The sequence below is a fragment of the Rhineura floridana genome, chromosome 11, assembly GCF_030035675.1.
Source record: "Rhineura floridana isolate rRhiFlo1 chromosome 11, rRhiFlo1.hap2, whole genome shotgun sequence".
Lineage (NCBI taxonomy): Eukaryota > Metazoa > Chordata > Lepidosauria > Squamata > Rhineuridae > Rhineura > Rhineura floridana.
In genome coordinates this window covers 59383456-59398786 of record NC_084490.1, presented here as the reverse complement: position 1 = coordinate 59398786, position 15331 = coordinate 59383456, and the positions used below count along the sequence as shown (strand labels likewise).

Below are 15331 nucleotides of genomic sequence, written 5' to 3'. Positions count from 1 at the left end.
CAGATCAATATATAGGTACAACAAATGCAAAGTCTTTGATATATCAAAAATATGGTAATTAGGTCAGCCCAGGATGGCTTACATAGAAAAGTATCAAACAGACGGATCACACAAGAAATAGATGCATATTATTGAGTGACAAATGAATCTGAGTGGCCTTAGCCAGGGGTAGGCAGAAGGTAGATCTGAATCTACTAGTAGAGCTCTGGATGATTTGCAGCAGATCCACAGAAGTTTCTGACTTGAGTTATTTCAACATTAGCAATAACAAAAGGGTGTCTTACCAACACCACCATTAGGCTGCTGAAATGAAGAAAACTTAAGGATTTTCATCTGAAAGGCGAGTTCATTTCTTGCACTGAAAACAAATGCTTAGGCTAAGCATGTGGCTCAGCTGTACTGGATTTTTGGTGGTCGCTCCTCTGGATCACTAATTTGCACTTACCTCCTCTTGGTGGACCTTGGGGCTCTTTTAAAAAAAAACAAAAGTATTCCTGATGTAGCCCACCCTGATGTAGAGAAGTGTCATGATCTGCTCCCCGCTCTGTATATTTACCAAAAATTAGTGTCTCAAAATGATCCTCTTGGTAAAGTGATAACTTGTGTTTGAACATGTTAATATTAATATATGCAGTATTATGCGTCAATACGGCTATTTACATATGTGCCCATATGTTTGCTTTTGTTGCAAAGATGAAACATTTTATGAATGCCTGAGAAAAACGTTCTAGTCTAGGGCAGCCAACATCATCCAACTGCCCGTCTTTCCTTGATTCAGTTGTAGGGTTGTGCCATGCACAATGCTAGTAATACTTAGCATCAAATGTAGTTTCTGCAGTCAATGTCATCTGAATGGCTTAAAGATTCCCCACTCTGGGTTTAGTACCTTGGTGTCCAACACAGCCACCACTCACCACATGTGCCGAAATAGCTATTGACCTGTGACCAATTGGTGCTTTACCACTTATTTTTTTATTAACATTTTAAATAAAATTCTTTTACAAACCTACCAGTTCAAAAAAGTGTCCACCTTTCACTCTTAACAATCACAGATTTGTCCTTGTCCTCATTGCTTTTCCGATTGTGAAAAGTTTTTTTTTTTAATCAGTGACTTAGATGATGGGGTGGAGGGAAGCCTTATGAAGTTTGCGGATGATACGAAACTGGGAGGGATAGCTAACACAATGGAAGACAGGAATAAAATCCAAAGGGAACTGGATAGACTAGGAAATTGGGCTGAAATTAATAAAATGAAATTCAATAAAGACAAATGCAAGATTCTGCATTTAGGCCACAAAAACAAAATGCACGGGTACAGGATGGGAAATACCCGGCTTAGCAGTAGTGCGTGTGAGAAGGACCTTGGAATTGTAGTGGATCGCAAGTTGAACATGACCCAGCAGTGTGATACTGTGGCAAAAAAGGCAAACACGGTTTTGGGAGGCATAAACAGAGCTATAGTTTCCAGGTCGAGGGAAGTAATAGTCCCACTATATTCTGCATTAGTCAGGCCTCATCTGGAATACTGCGTTCAGTTCTGGGTGCCTCATTTTAAGAAAGATATAGACAAGTTAGAGTGGGTTCAGAAGAGGGCGACGAGGATGATAGCCGGTATGGAGAACAAGTCTTATGAGGAAAGATTGAAGGAACTTGGCATGTTCAGTCTGGTGAAGAGAAGGCTGAGGGGTGACATGATTGCACTCTTTAAGTACCTGAAAGGCTGTCACATAGAGGAGGGTACAGATTTGTTCTCTGCTGCCCCAGAGGGTAGGACTAGGTCTAATGGTTTTAAGTTGCAGGAGCGTAGATTCAGATTGGACATTAGAAGGAACTTCTTGACAGTAAGGGCAGTTTGGCAATGGAACCGACTGCCTAGGGAGGTGGTGAGATTCCCTTCGCTGGATGTCTTCAAGCAGAGGCTGGACAGCTATCTGCGGGAGATGCTCTAGCTGTGGATTTCCTGCTGTGAGCAGGGGGTTGGACTCGATGGCCTACAAGGCCCCTTCCAACTCTATGATTCTATTATTCTAAGTACAGAGTTGTTTTTGAATTCATGCAAGATCCATCTACAAGTTTCAAAAAAACTCAAGAACTTGTGAGGCTTCTTTCTTTGGAGTGGCACCTTTTTGAGATGGATGCGATTTTACTTTAAAGCACTTAACATCTGAAAGATGATTCTGTTGCTACAATGTGAACTCATATTTTAAATCAATATTAATTCACGGTTCTAAATACAGTTATTCCAAAACTTTTCAATTTTTGGTTCAAAGTGGCTCTCTGAATCAACTTTTTCTGTGTTTAAAATTGTGCGATCAAAATATAGGTTGCGGATATTGGATGAAAATTTGGAGGTGAAGTTGAGATGTAGTGCTTATCCATACAGGAGCCTAACTTCGTACTAAAGATGCTGCTTTTACCATCGTAATAAGATGTTCAAGGTCCACACATCTTGCTTGAAGGTAGCTTCCAATCTACTGTTTTCCATTCACACAAGTAGGCAGCAGCCTCTCCAGTTGAACAAGGGGAGAGAAAAGTCTAAAAAAGGGGTGGAGGCGAGAGGAGGGAAACTCTGATGGAAACTATTCCTGTTCCTCTGGGGAGCCTCTCACAAGGGTGGGATGGGGGCAGAAAGGTTGGAGCCCCGAGTTGCTGTTCCTTAATCCGCAAGGCCACAGCAAGGACTTGGGCGCTCCGCTTGGAGTGCACCCTTTGGCAGCGGTGGTGGCAGCACTCCTTCACAGGGGCACTTTGCAGAACAGTGGGGAGAGCATGTGCACCTTTGGGCAGTTCCTGAGTCTGAGGAAGGGACCTGAGAAGATAGAGGGAGCGGCAACGGCATAAGAAAACGTACGTATCTTCGAGGGAGGAGGGGAACTCATGGGAGAGTTAGTGGGCGGAGAAAGGGAAACAGCTGAAAGTGAGGATTCACCCGCCCACTAAAAAAACATTGAAGCAAAGCACCTGCAAGAAGCAGCGCAGCGCAGCTGAGATGGTTTTTCCTTCCCATTTTGCATTATCAGTGGATTGGGTTAACAAGGATTTACAGGGGAAAACTGTGATAGCTTCTGCTTGCCTGCAACGTTATGTGAACCATGCAAATTAAAAGGGGATGCAAGTAGCACCAAATACACAGTAAATTGCTGTGTGGATACGCCCGTAGTCTAACTAATTTTATGCCTGATGGCCCTATAAGAAGTGAGAAATATCTGTCAGATTTCGCATTAATTCTATCAATAAATCATTCAAAACATGTATTTTTCTACCCTCAAAAACACTGTTAATTTTTTTTGTCATATGGTGAAAATATTAACACAGTCACCACAATTTTGACAAGTATGAAAAAACAGTTGGACACCACTGGTCTAGTATTACTTGTTCCTGTATCAAAGTTATGTAACAAAAGCTCCCCCCCATGGATACAAACAGTTAATTGCCTGAATAAATCCATCTACTACAAAACCCTGCTCTTTTCCGCTGCAAGTGCAACACACATACCTCTCAAATGTGCTCTTAGTGGATAGAGAGGTCTGACTGCTATAGGCCATAAATGCATTTGTTAATTTCAGCATATGTAGTCAAATAAAGTTTGGGCCCATATATTATCTGCTCAGACAATGTGGGTCAGATACGCATTATAAATATCTCAGATCAGCACCGGATCTTGAAAACAATTAGTACAATAATTGTCCGAATGCCCCTTATTTTCTGTTTCCACAAATATCCATGGTCTGGTACACAAATATTCATTTATACCAACATAGAATGTACTCTTTGCTTCATGACTCATATCCTAAGGAACAACAATTCTTTGACAATTTGCTTTCAGGGAAAAGAGCAGTTTATTGTACGTTCCTCTAGATCTCTCCTCCTTCCTCTGCCATCAACTCTTTCTAGGATTTATACTCCAAGGAAGCAGTAAGGAACATAGGAAGTTGTCTAATGCTAAGTCAGATCATTAGTCCAACTAGCTCAGTATTGTTGATGCTTACTGGCAGCCGCTGTCCAGGTCTCCAGCAGAAGACATGCCTAGCCCTACCTAAAGGCACCAGGGAATGAACATGGGACCTTCTGCGTGTAAACCACATGCTCTACCACTGAACAACAACCATTCTCCAAGGAAAAGTCAACCACAACTTCCAAGGAATGGTGGAATCTGAACTCGCATTCCCTTGTACACAGATTTGGAGACTTTTATTCAATTTGGCTGTTCCTGTGCTCCAGATAAATTCAACTCCAAATTAGTAATTGACTAATGAAATCAAATTAAGAACATAAGAACATAAGAAGAGCCTGCTGGATCAGGCCAGTGGCCCATCTAGTCCAGCATCCTGTTCTCACAGTGGCCAACCAGGTGCCTGGGGGAAGCCCGCAAGCAGGACCCGAGTGCAAGAACACTCTCCCCTCCTGAGGCTTCCAGCAACTGGTTTTCAGAAGCATGCTGCCTCTGACTAGGGTGGCAGAGCACAGCCATCACAGCTAGTAGCCATTGATAGCCCTGTCCTCCATGAATTTGTCTAATCTTCTTTTAAAGCCATCCAAGCTGGTGGCCATTACTGCATCTTGTGGGAGCAAATTCCATAGTTCAACTATGCGCTGAGTAAAGAAGTACTTCCTTTTGTCTGTCCTGAATCTTCCAACATTCAGCTTCTTTGAATGTCCACGAGTTCTAGTATTATGAGAGAGGGAGAAGAACTTTTCTCTATCCACTTTCTCAATGCCATGCATAATTTTATACACTTCTATCAGTATAGAATGATTTTGCGCTATGGTTATAGATTATTTTTTCTTCTACATGTTAAGTGTGCCCTTCTTCATTGGGGTGGTCATGGTTCTCCGTTATTTTCATCCTAAGGGGCAGATAGGCTGAGACATGTTGAGTAGCCCATGGTTACCCAGTACACTTTATAGCTCATTTCCATTTTGAAAAATTAGTTAAAACAATTTACATGCAGGCAAAGTTTCACACAAAACATTTAAGTCACATCCAACTTGCATTTAAAGTGCATGACTTCCCCTAAAGAATCCTGGGAAGTGTAGTTTCCCCCTCACAGTTATAGTTCTCACCACCCTTAACAAACTACAGTTCACAGGATTCTGTGGTGGGATTCATGTACTTCAAATTTTTGTTGAATGTGCTTTGAATGCATGGTGTGGATCTGCCCTAGGTATGATGTGCATTCAAGAGTGAATTGAAAAGAATAATTTAAAATATACTTCTTTAAACAGGGGAAGGGTTGTAGCTCATTGGTAGGTCATATGCTTTGCATGCAAAGGTCCAAAATTCAACTTCTAGAAAAGTTCTAGAGTCAGTATAAGGCAGATTCCTTTGTTCCTTAAAGTGGGAAGAGACTCAAGGGCTACAGTGAACTCCAAAATTTATTTATGTATTTTATTTACAACATTTATTGTAAAAAATTTCAAACTGGTTTACAGAAAGAATTAAAACAATAGAATTATTGGCAAAAACAGTTAAAGATTACTGTAATGCGCTCTATGTAGGGCTGCCTTTGAGGTTGGTCCAGAAGCTGCAGCTGGTGCAAAATTCGGCGGCAAGACTGCTCACTGGGGCAGGGTATCGCCAACATGCCTCTCCGCTGCTGAAAGAATTGCACTGGCTGCCCTTTTGCTACCAGGCCAAGTTCAAGGTCTAGTTTTGGTGTACAAAGCCCTATAAAACTTGGGACCAGGATATCTGAAAGACCGTCTTATTCCTTCTATACCCAGTTGATCACTGCGCTCTGCAGGTAAGGGCTTCCTGCAGATACCATATCAGGAGGTCCATTCTGCACAACATAAGAAATTAATCTTTTACATTGAGACCTTATCCCAGGCTGCATCTGTGTTGGAATTGCTTTTAAATATGTTTGTAAACCTTTTTTTTAGTTTCTAACCTAAAAAAATGTTTGAAAGCTTTAAAAAAAATGTTTTTAAAGATGTTTTGTTTTAATGTATCTTAACGTCTGTTTTTATCATGTTTTAAAGTGTTTTTAGTGCTTTTGTTTCCCGCACTGGGCTCCTGCTGGGAGGAAGGGTGGGATATAAATCAAATAATCAATCAATCAACCAATAAATAAAGACAGGTATTTAAAAACATTCAAATTAATAAAACCAACAATGGGTTAAAAACAGATTTAAAGACACAATAGCTTCTACATGCCTGGGTAGGCTTGCCTCAAGAAAACTGCTTTTAGCAGGTGCTGAAAAGAGGTGTCTCCCTAATGTCAATAGGCAAGGAGTTCCAAAGCATAGGTGCTGCCACTTTACAGGACTGATTTCTTACAAGAGCAGAACAAGTACTATGTGGCACTCATAACATGGAAAGCACACTTTGAACTTGGCCTGGTAGCAAATCAGCAACCAATGCAGATTTCAGAGCAGAGGTATTATGTGCTGATAGGATCTCACTCATGTCAGCAATCGTGCTACAGCATTTCTGCACTAGCTGCAGCCCCTGGGTCAGCTTGTGCTGCATGGCAATTTCTGTGACCTTGGCTAACTGACTGTCAGGATTTTTTTAGTTTTGGTTTTTTAGTTAGGAATCCTGACTGGTTGTGGGATGCTGAGTTGTCTGCCTTACCCATAGGAATCTTGTTGTGGTTGGTATGGTACTGGATTTAGGAAAGCATCACTTGTCTTTTGTTTTTCTTTTCTATTTGAATTTAACTTATCTTTAACCTCACTCCCTTACATCCATAGAAGCAACAGCAGTGGTTCCAGGCGCTCAGCTCAACCCCCTTAAACCCACTGATGACGCACCTTGTGGGTTGCATGGCGGTTTATTTCTTGCCTAACAGAGGTAAAAGATAATTCACATACTGGAAAGTGTGGCTGCAATTGCTGTTGTTCCCAAGCTGCTGCATGTGAAGGTAGACCAAACCATGTGTTTTTTCTCTCTGTCCATTATTACTTACTGGACTTGGGTTGGCTGTCGAAGTAAGTTTATAGCAGCCCACAGGACAGACAGAAAGGGTAAAGAATCTTCTTACTCTTACTCATTTCTCAGACCTCTTCTGAAGCGAAGGTTCAAATCTGTAAAGAATTTTGGAGCAGCCATGTTAAAAGATTGGGGCAGGGCATTGCACGCAGGGGGTTGCCAACCCTGCTTGGACATGGATGTCTTTGCAGAGGATCCCTAGTCAAGCTTTACCAACAGCACAATCCAAACCATATCTACTCAGAAGTAAGTCCTGTTGAGTTCTATGGGGCTTAGTCCCTTAGTGTGTTTAGAATTGCAGCCTTTGGGGGCATCAACTTTACTCCTGAGTGTTCCCACCTAACGTCTCCACAACACTAGGCTCCTTTCTTCCGACAATTGCCTTCTAGTGACTGGCCTGGCCTGAGGGCACTTAAACCCTTCTTGCCGAAAGCAAGTAGGTAGATTAAATGTTCCTTTCCCAGGCTCCATCTTTTAGCTAAAATTTCTATCTTAATTTCCAATCAGATAAATGTTTTTCGTTGAATTGTATGCGCCAAGCAACTGTAGTTGATGCTTAATGTAGCATGCTTAATGACATCACTTGGGCCCACCCTGTGACATCACTGAAGCACATCCCTATGACATCACTAGGGACCACCCCCAAAATCTCAGCTTCTGACCTGACAACCCTACTGGGCGGTCCTGAAAGGTCTGAAGGCACTAGTGGGGAAGGATGTAGCCAGCAGAGGGCAGTGTTGCTTTAAAACGCAACCAGAAAAATTATTCTGGCTGTTTTTCAAGCAACTAGTGTGACCATAGCCCAAGGATCTCTCAAAGTAAATTAGTGACCTCTAGTAAGCTTTATTTTGCATGTACATACCTACCTGGAGCCTGAGGTTATTTTGGGAATCTCTTCTTCAGGGGCCCTTCCCAAATGGAGTGGATGGCTACACGGGAGAGGGTTATGGGCTGGCATATAAATGTCATAAATAAATAAAAATTATATCTTTTTGTTCTGGTTTTGCCTTGGGGAGAGATGTTTGGTGCAGCTTTTAGAAACAGTAGTGCTTCCAGGTCCCACATATAAAACTGTTTTATATTGGCGCTCAGCTTTTTCCTACTCCCTTTCACTCCTGTTTCTGCAATCTGACTCTCTCCCTAATCTCATCAGTTAATCCCATATTTTTGAGTGACATATCATTTTATGGATCTTTTTAGCCCCCCACCCCAATTATTTTATATGGTTGTTCCACTAGATCTTGATTTTTTATTCAGGTCTAGCAATTTAATTTTGGAGGTGTTCAGAAGGACACCGTCCTGTACGCGGTCCTGTACACCGCCCTGGGAGCTGTTAGCTATAGGGCGGTTTAGAAATGTAACTAAATAATAAATAATAACTAAATAAAGGAGCTCATCCATTCTGGACAGTTCAGGGTGGGGTGTGTATGTGTGTGTCTGTTTATGGTTTTAAAACAGTAAACAGATAAATTATACACCTCTGTGCAATAATGCCATGTGCCTAGGCATGGTACATAGCTTTGCAAAGCAGAGGTAAACAATATATGCAGATTTTATTTATTTTATTTCATTTATTAAATTCATATCCCACCTTTCCTCCAAAGGAGCCTGAGGTAGCAAACATATCAGTACTAAAACTTCTAGAAACAGTTAAAAGCTCCTAAAAGCAATTACCTACTCTCAAAACTAATAAGCTCTTTCAGCCATCAATGCCCAGTAAAAAGATCTCACCCGTTCACCCTTGGTGATTATTATTAGCCCTAACGACACAATCCTGTACATGTTTACTATTCTGAAGTAGGAACCACTCACTTCAGGCCCTATCTGCACTATACATTTAAAGCACCATCAGGCCACTTTAAACAGTCATGGCTTCCCCCAAAGCAGTGGTTCTTAATTTGGGGCACAAATCCCTTTGAGAATCTGATGAAAGCTAGGGATCTCCATAAATAAATACAATTTTAAAAAAATTATTTATTTACTGGCTGGCCACAGTGAGAACAGGATGCTGATTTCGATGGGCCTTTGGCCTGATCCGGCAGCGATCTTTTTGGGTTCTTAGGATGCTGCAGGCCCCCAGCAGTGAAACACCACTCAGCGAGTCAGCGACACACGCATCATTATTAAATTGTTCATTCCCTAAGCTTCAATCCAAGTATTGAAAACAAATTGGGGATGGGGAGCCTCCCCTCCCTGATTGGTTTACTCGTGGGTGGTGGGGGAGGAAAAGCAAAACCTGAAGCCATCACCGCCTGGACAACCTCACAAAGAAAGACGTGAACAGGGCCACTATCTTCAGTGTCCCCTTTTCCGTACGAGAAAGCTCACTGCTTTTCTCAACCTACTATATATATTACGTGCTCGTTTCATTTCCTCAGCCCTAGCGTCTCACACAGGGCTTTAAAAGCAACGGGGTTGGTGAGGCTTCTTTGTCGAGGATCTATTTAGAAAACCTTTTCAGGGTGCATCCTTCATGTCCAGCGGCGCAGTGGATGATTTGGGGGCTCTGGACTGAATAGTCTTAAATCGTCTTCCAGAGGCCCTCCCCTTTAGGTGGCAATGCGTATTACTTATTTCACTATATGTTAATCCAGCCCTGCTGTGTTGGGGAACCTTACTGCTCATTCTGCTGAGTGGGGCCCCGGACGTTTGCCCCAAAGTCCTGTCCTAGTGGCACCACTGATCACATCCCCATTCAACCTTTAAAAGATTTGAGGGAAGGGGCTGCCTGAAACCTAAAGAGTGGCCACATTTACGACAGGCCTTTGTTTGTTTGTTAAGGAATGGGCAAAACACAGCCAGCGATCTCCCACCAAGCACAGGTGCGGGGACCAGCATCAGACAGCCCTGCCCAGACCCTGCGCCGTCCGTCGCTCGCAAGAGCCCGCTAGTGCGGCCAGCGTTGGCTGCTTCCGGCCGCTCCCCAGTGAGGCTGCGCGCTGAGGCTGGCATGCCGAATGGCTGGGGCGCCTGCCGCTGCTCATCCTAGCGACCGCAGACGGACAGATTCAAGCCGGGGGGAAAGCTGATCCGCTCCCTGCTGCTGCTGTCACAGGAGCTCCGCAGCGCCATGGTCTCCTGGATCATCTCCAGGCTAGTGGTGTGAGTACATTGTGTGTGACCCTCTGCGCTTTCCCCCTTTAAGATCCCCGTCTTTGCAGCATTCAAGCGTTGTTGCATGTTGGGTACGCCAGTATGTGCACACGCAGCTTTCCACCGAACGCGCCCCGGCTAAGAATATATGGGCATGCTTACCAGCCATCTAAATATAGACCTTAACAGGCGGCCGCCGATGCGTAGTTTTCTTACACTCAGCTGCAAATAGCGTCTCATTAATTTAAACAGGATTTCTATATTGCAAATGAAAGATGTACTGGATTGGAATAGGGATTTCTTCTACGTTAGCCGCATCAGATGGTAGGGTGAAGTCGGGACGAACGCATTTGAAAGCGGCATGTTTTTGCAGCATTCCCTTTTGTAGAGGAGACCGGGCACAGGGCGGGGAAGGGGCAAAAACCAAGCATTAGAGGGCAGGGAAATTGCCGCTTTGTTATGGGAATAAATATTTCTAAGTGAGACTCGCTAGAGGGCGCTGTCTGGAGCCATCTCATGAGAGGTGGGAGAAGACAAGTGTCTTAATTTTGTTAATTGCTGTTTTCATCTTCCATAATTAACATACAAATGCATGGTCTTCCCCCCTTTGAAACCAAAACCAAAAAGAACATAGCTTGTATATACCTTTGCAGAAAAGCCTGGGGGGGAAAGTGGAGGGCTTCAATACTTGCTTTGGTGGCAATCTTTGCGTGTAATAGAGAGTCCAGGCATGCTGTACAGGAATTCCTTGGAAATTCTCTCCAGGAAGCAAACAATGGAGCCCATTTCCACGACCATTCTACATCTATAAAGGGAAGGAGGGAGTCAGAAAGGAAGGGCCTACAGCATGTGCCTGCTTACAATGTGAAGCAAAAGTAGGAGCTGGTTTTTCTCATAGATGCTGCTTTTTGGAAATGTAGTTTTGCCAAGGTTGGGAAAGCTATTGAATTAATCCAAATGTCAATCTTCCTTGGGCATACTGTTCTAAAATGCTGAAGACAATTTGTTGTTGGAGACCTACCATTGTCTTTGTTTGCAGTGACTGAGATGTGCTAGGATCAGCTATGTTCACCCACCTGGCTTTTATCTCTGGCCAACATACTGAAAGACGGGAAGGAGGTTGGATTGAGTTTTAGCTTCCTTTCTTTGACAATCAAGAGCCTTTTGATGACAGATCATACACTTATGTGACAAAGCACTGTAAGGGTTGTGGAGCAAAAGTTGGCAGGTTATATGATCTTGATCAATCTGCAGCTGCACTTACTGTGGTTGAACTTGTACTTCATTAGGATAAACCACGTTCAATATTGTATGAGTATTTTGCAAACAATATGGGTGTTTTGCTGATCTATTAAAAAATGAGATGGCATTTTAGGTTTTGTTCCTACGAAGCTGTTTTCTCTCTCTATAGTCCTATAATTTGCATAGTTAGTATATCTGAGTCCATAATTTACATAATATTTCTTTTTTTTTTACAATAATTTTTATTCAAATTTCCATAAAACAAACAAAACAAAATCATAAAACATTCAAAGAAAAAAACAAAACAAAAATGATTAAACAAAAAAATAAAATGTTGACTTCCCATTTGTCGCAGATCAGTTATAGGTCTACAATATATAACAATCCTGTCTCTTAAATTATATTATAAAATCACTTTCCTCCAGTAGTTATCTTAATTAATCATCAAATCTCATAGACATTACTTTATTCTTTCCACAAAAAGTCAAAGAGAGGTTTCAATTCTTTAAGAAATATATCTATCAATTTTTCTCCAAATAAACATGTCGATTAATCCATCTCGTTAATAATAATAATAATCTTATTGTCATAACCATAGTCCAAATAAACATATCGATTAATCCATCTCATCAAATCTGTTAAATCCAATAATTTCAATAGCCATTATTCCATTATCCCTATTAATTCCATCTTCCTTCAATAGTCCTGTTAAGTCCAGTAATTTCAGTGTCCAATGTTCCATTATCAGTATTCCATAATAATCTTGCTGTCATAGCCATAGTCATATAATAAGAGTCTGATGGGAATTTCCTCTATCCCAAATATTTTCTTGCCATCGATTCTGAATAAGTTGCTGAAATATTGTTGTAAAGTCATATCTCTGTTCTTCTTTTTTACAAAATGCACTGGCTCATCTCTTGAGAGTTTTTCCATTGTCACATGGCTGCAGTTAATTCCATAGATTTTCTCTATATCAAGCTCCATCACGTCATTCCAGTCCAGAAAATTATCCAAGCCATTGATAACTTTATCTCTAATATCTTCATTAATTTCTTCAGAGATAACGTTAAATTCCAAACAGTAGATTTTATTTCTAATATCCATAAACTCCAGATCTTTTTCCAATTCCACATTTGTTCCAATCTCCAGGGCTTGTATCTTCCCTTTATTTTTTCTTTTCTCATCTCTGATCTCATTCTCCTCTCTCACAGGATCCCCTATTTCTTTAAGCTCCTGCGTCATTTTGCTCAGTTCAATTTTCAGCTCCTTACTGCCCTGTCGCAGGGTTTGTTTCGTTATCTCAATCTCATCCATTATTTTCTGAAACATAATTACTTCCAGATTCTCAGCCACTTTCTTGATTGCCATTTTTAAAACCACGAAAACAAAACAAAACAAAAATAAAGAAGAACCACTTCTTATTTCAGCAACAATTGGGTTAATATTCCAGGCTTGATGACATCACAGTATAAACAGAGCAGCCTGCCTTATCTCTCTATGTTCAAGAATACAAAACAAATTTAGTTCCCAGCATCAAAACACTTAGTGGCGTCGTGAAGAAGCAGATTCGTCAAAATAAAATAGACCAAAAAGAGAATAGTCCCAGACAATATAATGTTCCAAAGTTCATATTTTTTATTTTTTTCTCCTCGGAATAGAAATCCCTCTTCTGTTTATATCTTTAGAATGCACTTCCAGGACAGCTTTTTGCAATAGAAACAGAGATAAGCTGTTAATTTCGTGAATAACAGAGAAGAGTTATAGCTCACCCAGAAGTTCTTTAAAGCTGATTCATTTGACAAATCTCTTTTTGCTGCAACAATTTAAACCAAGTAAAAAAAATAATAGAAAGAAGGGTGCTTGCCTGTTAGTCCGTTTTCTCTTTGAAGAAAAGATAAACGTATCGCATTATTCAGATAGAGCTTGTTCGGAAGTCCGTCCGGCATTGCTGGCTGGACCTTTTCTCATAAATTAATGAAATCCAGTCCTCCCAACAAAAACAGGCTTTTGAGGTTGATCTCTACATTTCTCCCTGCCTGGGAGAAATTTAATCAGTCAAAAAAAAATGTTCTGACTGATTTATATCTGAATAAGCTTCTTCTGAGGCGGGAGCCCGTCTCAAAAGCAGGCACAAGCGAAGTCACCCTTCCCGGAAGTCCAATTTACATAATATTTCTAATCTCATGTTTATAGGTTCAGTTCCACTCTTTCATATGTTTGGCACAATTTCGGATATATTCCCTGATTTGACATTTAAACTCAACTTTTAAAAAAACATCCGCTATTATTATGTATGTTTGTTTCCTCCCATCACGAGAAGCTCTCTGAAATAATATTGATCGATATGGAATTCTGAGAAACAAAGGGAATCAAAGGAAAGACCATAAAATGAGCGAAGTCATACCTCACACAATTTGAAGGGGGTAGGGGTAGGAGAACAGCATAAGTACATTTATAATTCTTTGTTGTGCATAGCTCATAAGCAGAAAAAGGATGGCATGATGTCAGAACTTGCAGGAATTAATTCAAAGTGGGGCAAATATTTGCTTGGTTGTACAGAATGGCCCTCATTAAATTGTACATGGAGAAACAATTTCTTACAGTACAGACCATCTCTAAATTCCCCTTCTGAACTTGCTAAGTTGTGTGTTAATGTGATATTAAAATACTCTCCAGGGTCATACAAATTTGAATTTGGGCTTAATGTGCAGAAAGAGAAGCATTTGATCAAAACTAGCCTCCTGTCTTCACCAAAGCTCTCCCCCACCCAGGACACATGACCATTGAAATTAACACCTGCTAATTCAGAGCGTTCCCATTTGAAGGAAACATGGAAAGTTCCAAGGGAGGGGTTATAGGAATGAATGCTAACAGTTAAGAGTGTTAGTTGACTCCTAGCCAAGATTTGGTGACTCTGAAGCCTGAGTCAGGAACATTGTTAAACAGAAGAAACACAAAAAGCCAAGAGAACCATGTTGGTTTATAAGAAAAATCCCAAATGCCTAGTCAGGCAACATCGCTGATACACTAGAGATGTTGTTGGATTCCAACTCCCATCAGCCCCCAGCTAGCGTAGCCAATGTAGGAGATGATGACAATGATTCATTAATTTATATACCATTTAATTGCCACGATGTAGTTGTCTAACAATATCTGGAGCAAGAGCATCCATAGTTGTTGTTTTTAGAGGAAGGCAAAGTAAATACTCCAAACAAATAAATAAAATATAGAGCTAGCTTCAGAAAAGTAATCTACCATTTCTGGTAGATCTAGTAACTCTGCAGTGCTGAAGCCTGGGTAATTCTGGCCTCTGAGAAATTTGTATTCCAGGTCTACCCCTCTATTAGTTCTCAGTGGGTAGATCTGCTGTTCATCTACCAGTGGACCCGGCATCTAGACAACATCTTAATGCTCACCACTGAAACCCTTAGTTCTTTCCCTGACTCCCTTCACCTCCTCTAGCTCTTAATTAAATGCACTGCTGCTACAATCAACTTCACTGCCCCCTCCCCATTGGATTTCCCTAAAAAGACCACTAAAAGGTCAGGTTAGCAACTCTGAATTATATGTCAGGGTTGTCATATGCTACCTCCCCTCTCCTTTTGGCAAAATGGGTAAAATAGCACTGGCTACTTCGCAGTGCTGGTGTAACCCACACACTCTCCATCACAGCCCTGCCCATTGCAGTAATGATGGTCTTTGTCTGCATTGGTGTTAACAAATACATTTTTAAAATGTTTACAAACTCAGAAGAAAATCTTTTTTTTGTATGAAATTAGGCCTGAGATAGAAATATCATGAGCTCCTCTCTTTGCTGCTACCTTTTGTTTTCAAGTGGAGATGCAAAACTAAAATCTTGGATATTATTATAATTATTAATTACCTGCCATTCATCACAAGGTCCCAGGGTGGGTCACAATAACATAAAAGACAACATTAAAAGTAATTTGAAACAAATTACAATCACAAGTAGAACAGGTCCTAAAATATATATATCTCAAGCATCAAAGGCCCAGGTAAAGAGGTGTATCATCAGCATGTGATGAAAGCTGTATAATGAGG

At 41.1% G+C, this 15331-nt stretch overlaps 1 protein-coding gene across 9 annotated transcripts in view; it reads left to right on the top strand.

The window, feature by feature from the left end:
- Positions 1 to 9772: 9772 nt before the first annotated feature.
- The window catches only part of REEP1 (receptor accessory protein 1), a 97167-nt gene continuing 91608 nt past the window's right edge, over positions 9773 to 15331 (top strand). For 5 of the 9 annotated variants that reach the window (XR_009758381.1, XM_061589311.1, XM_061589308.1 and 2 more), the window contains exon 1: positions 9774 to 10036. Coding sequence is in view for 8 of the 9 variants with exons in the window: in XM_061589311.1 (XP_061445295.1) it covers positions 10005 to 10036 (32 nt within the window). In the remaining variant the exon portion in view is untranslated. Of the gene's footprint in view, positions 10037 to 15331 lie in introns of all 9 variants that reach the window. The other 4 variants (XM_061589307.1, XM_061589306.1, XM_061589305.1 and 1 more) reach the window with 2 other exon arrangements.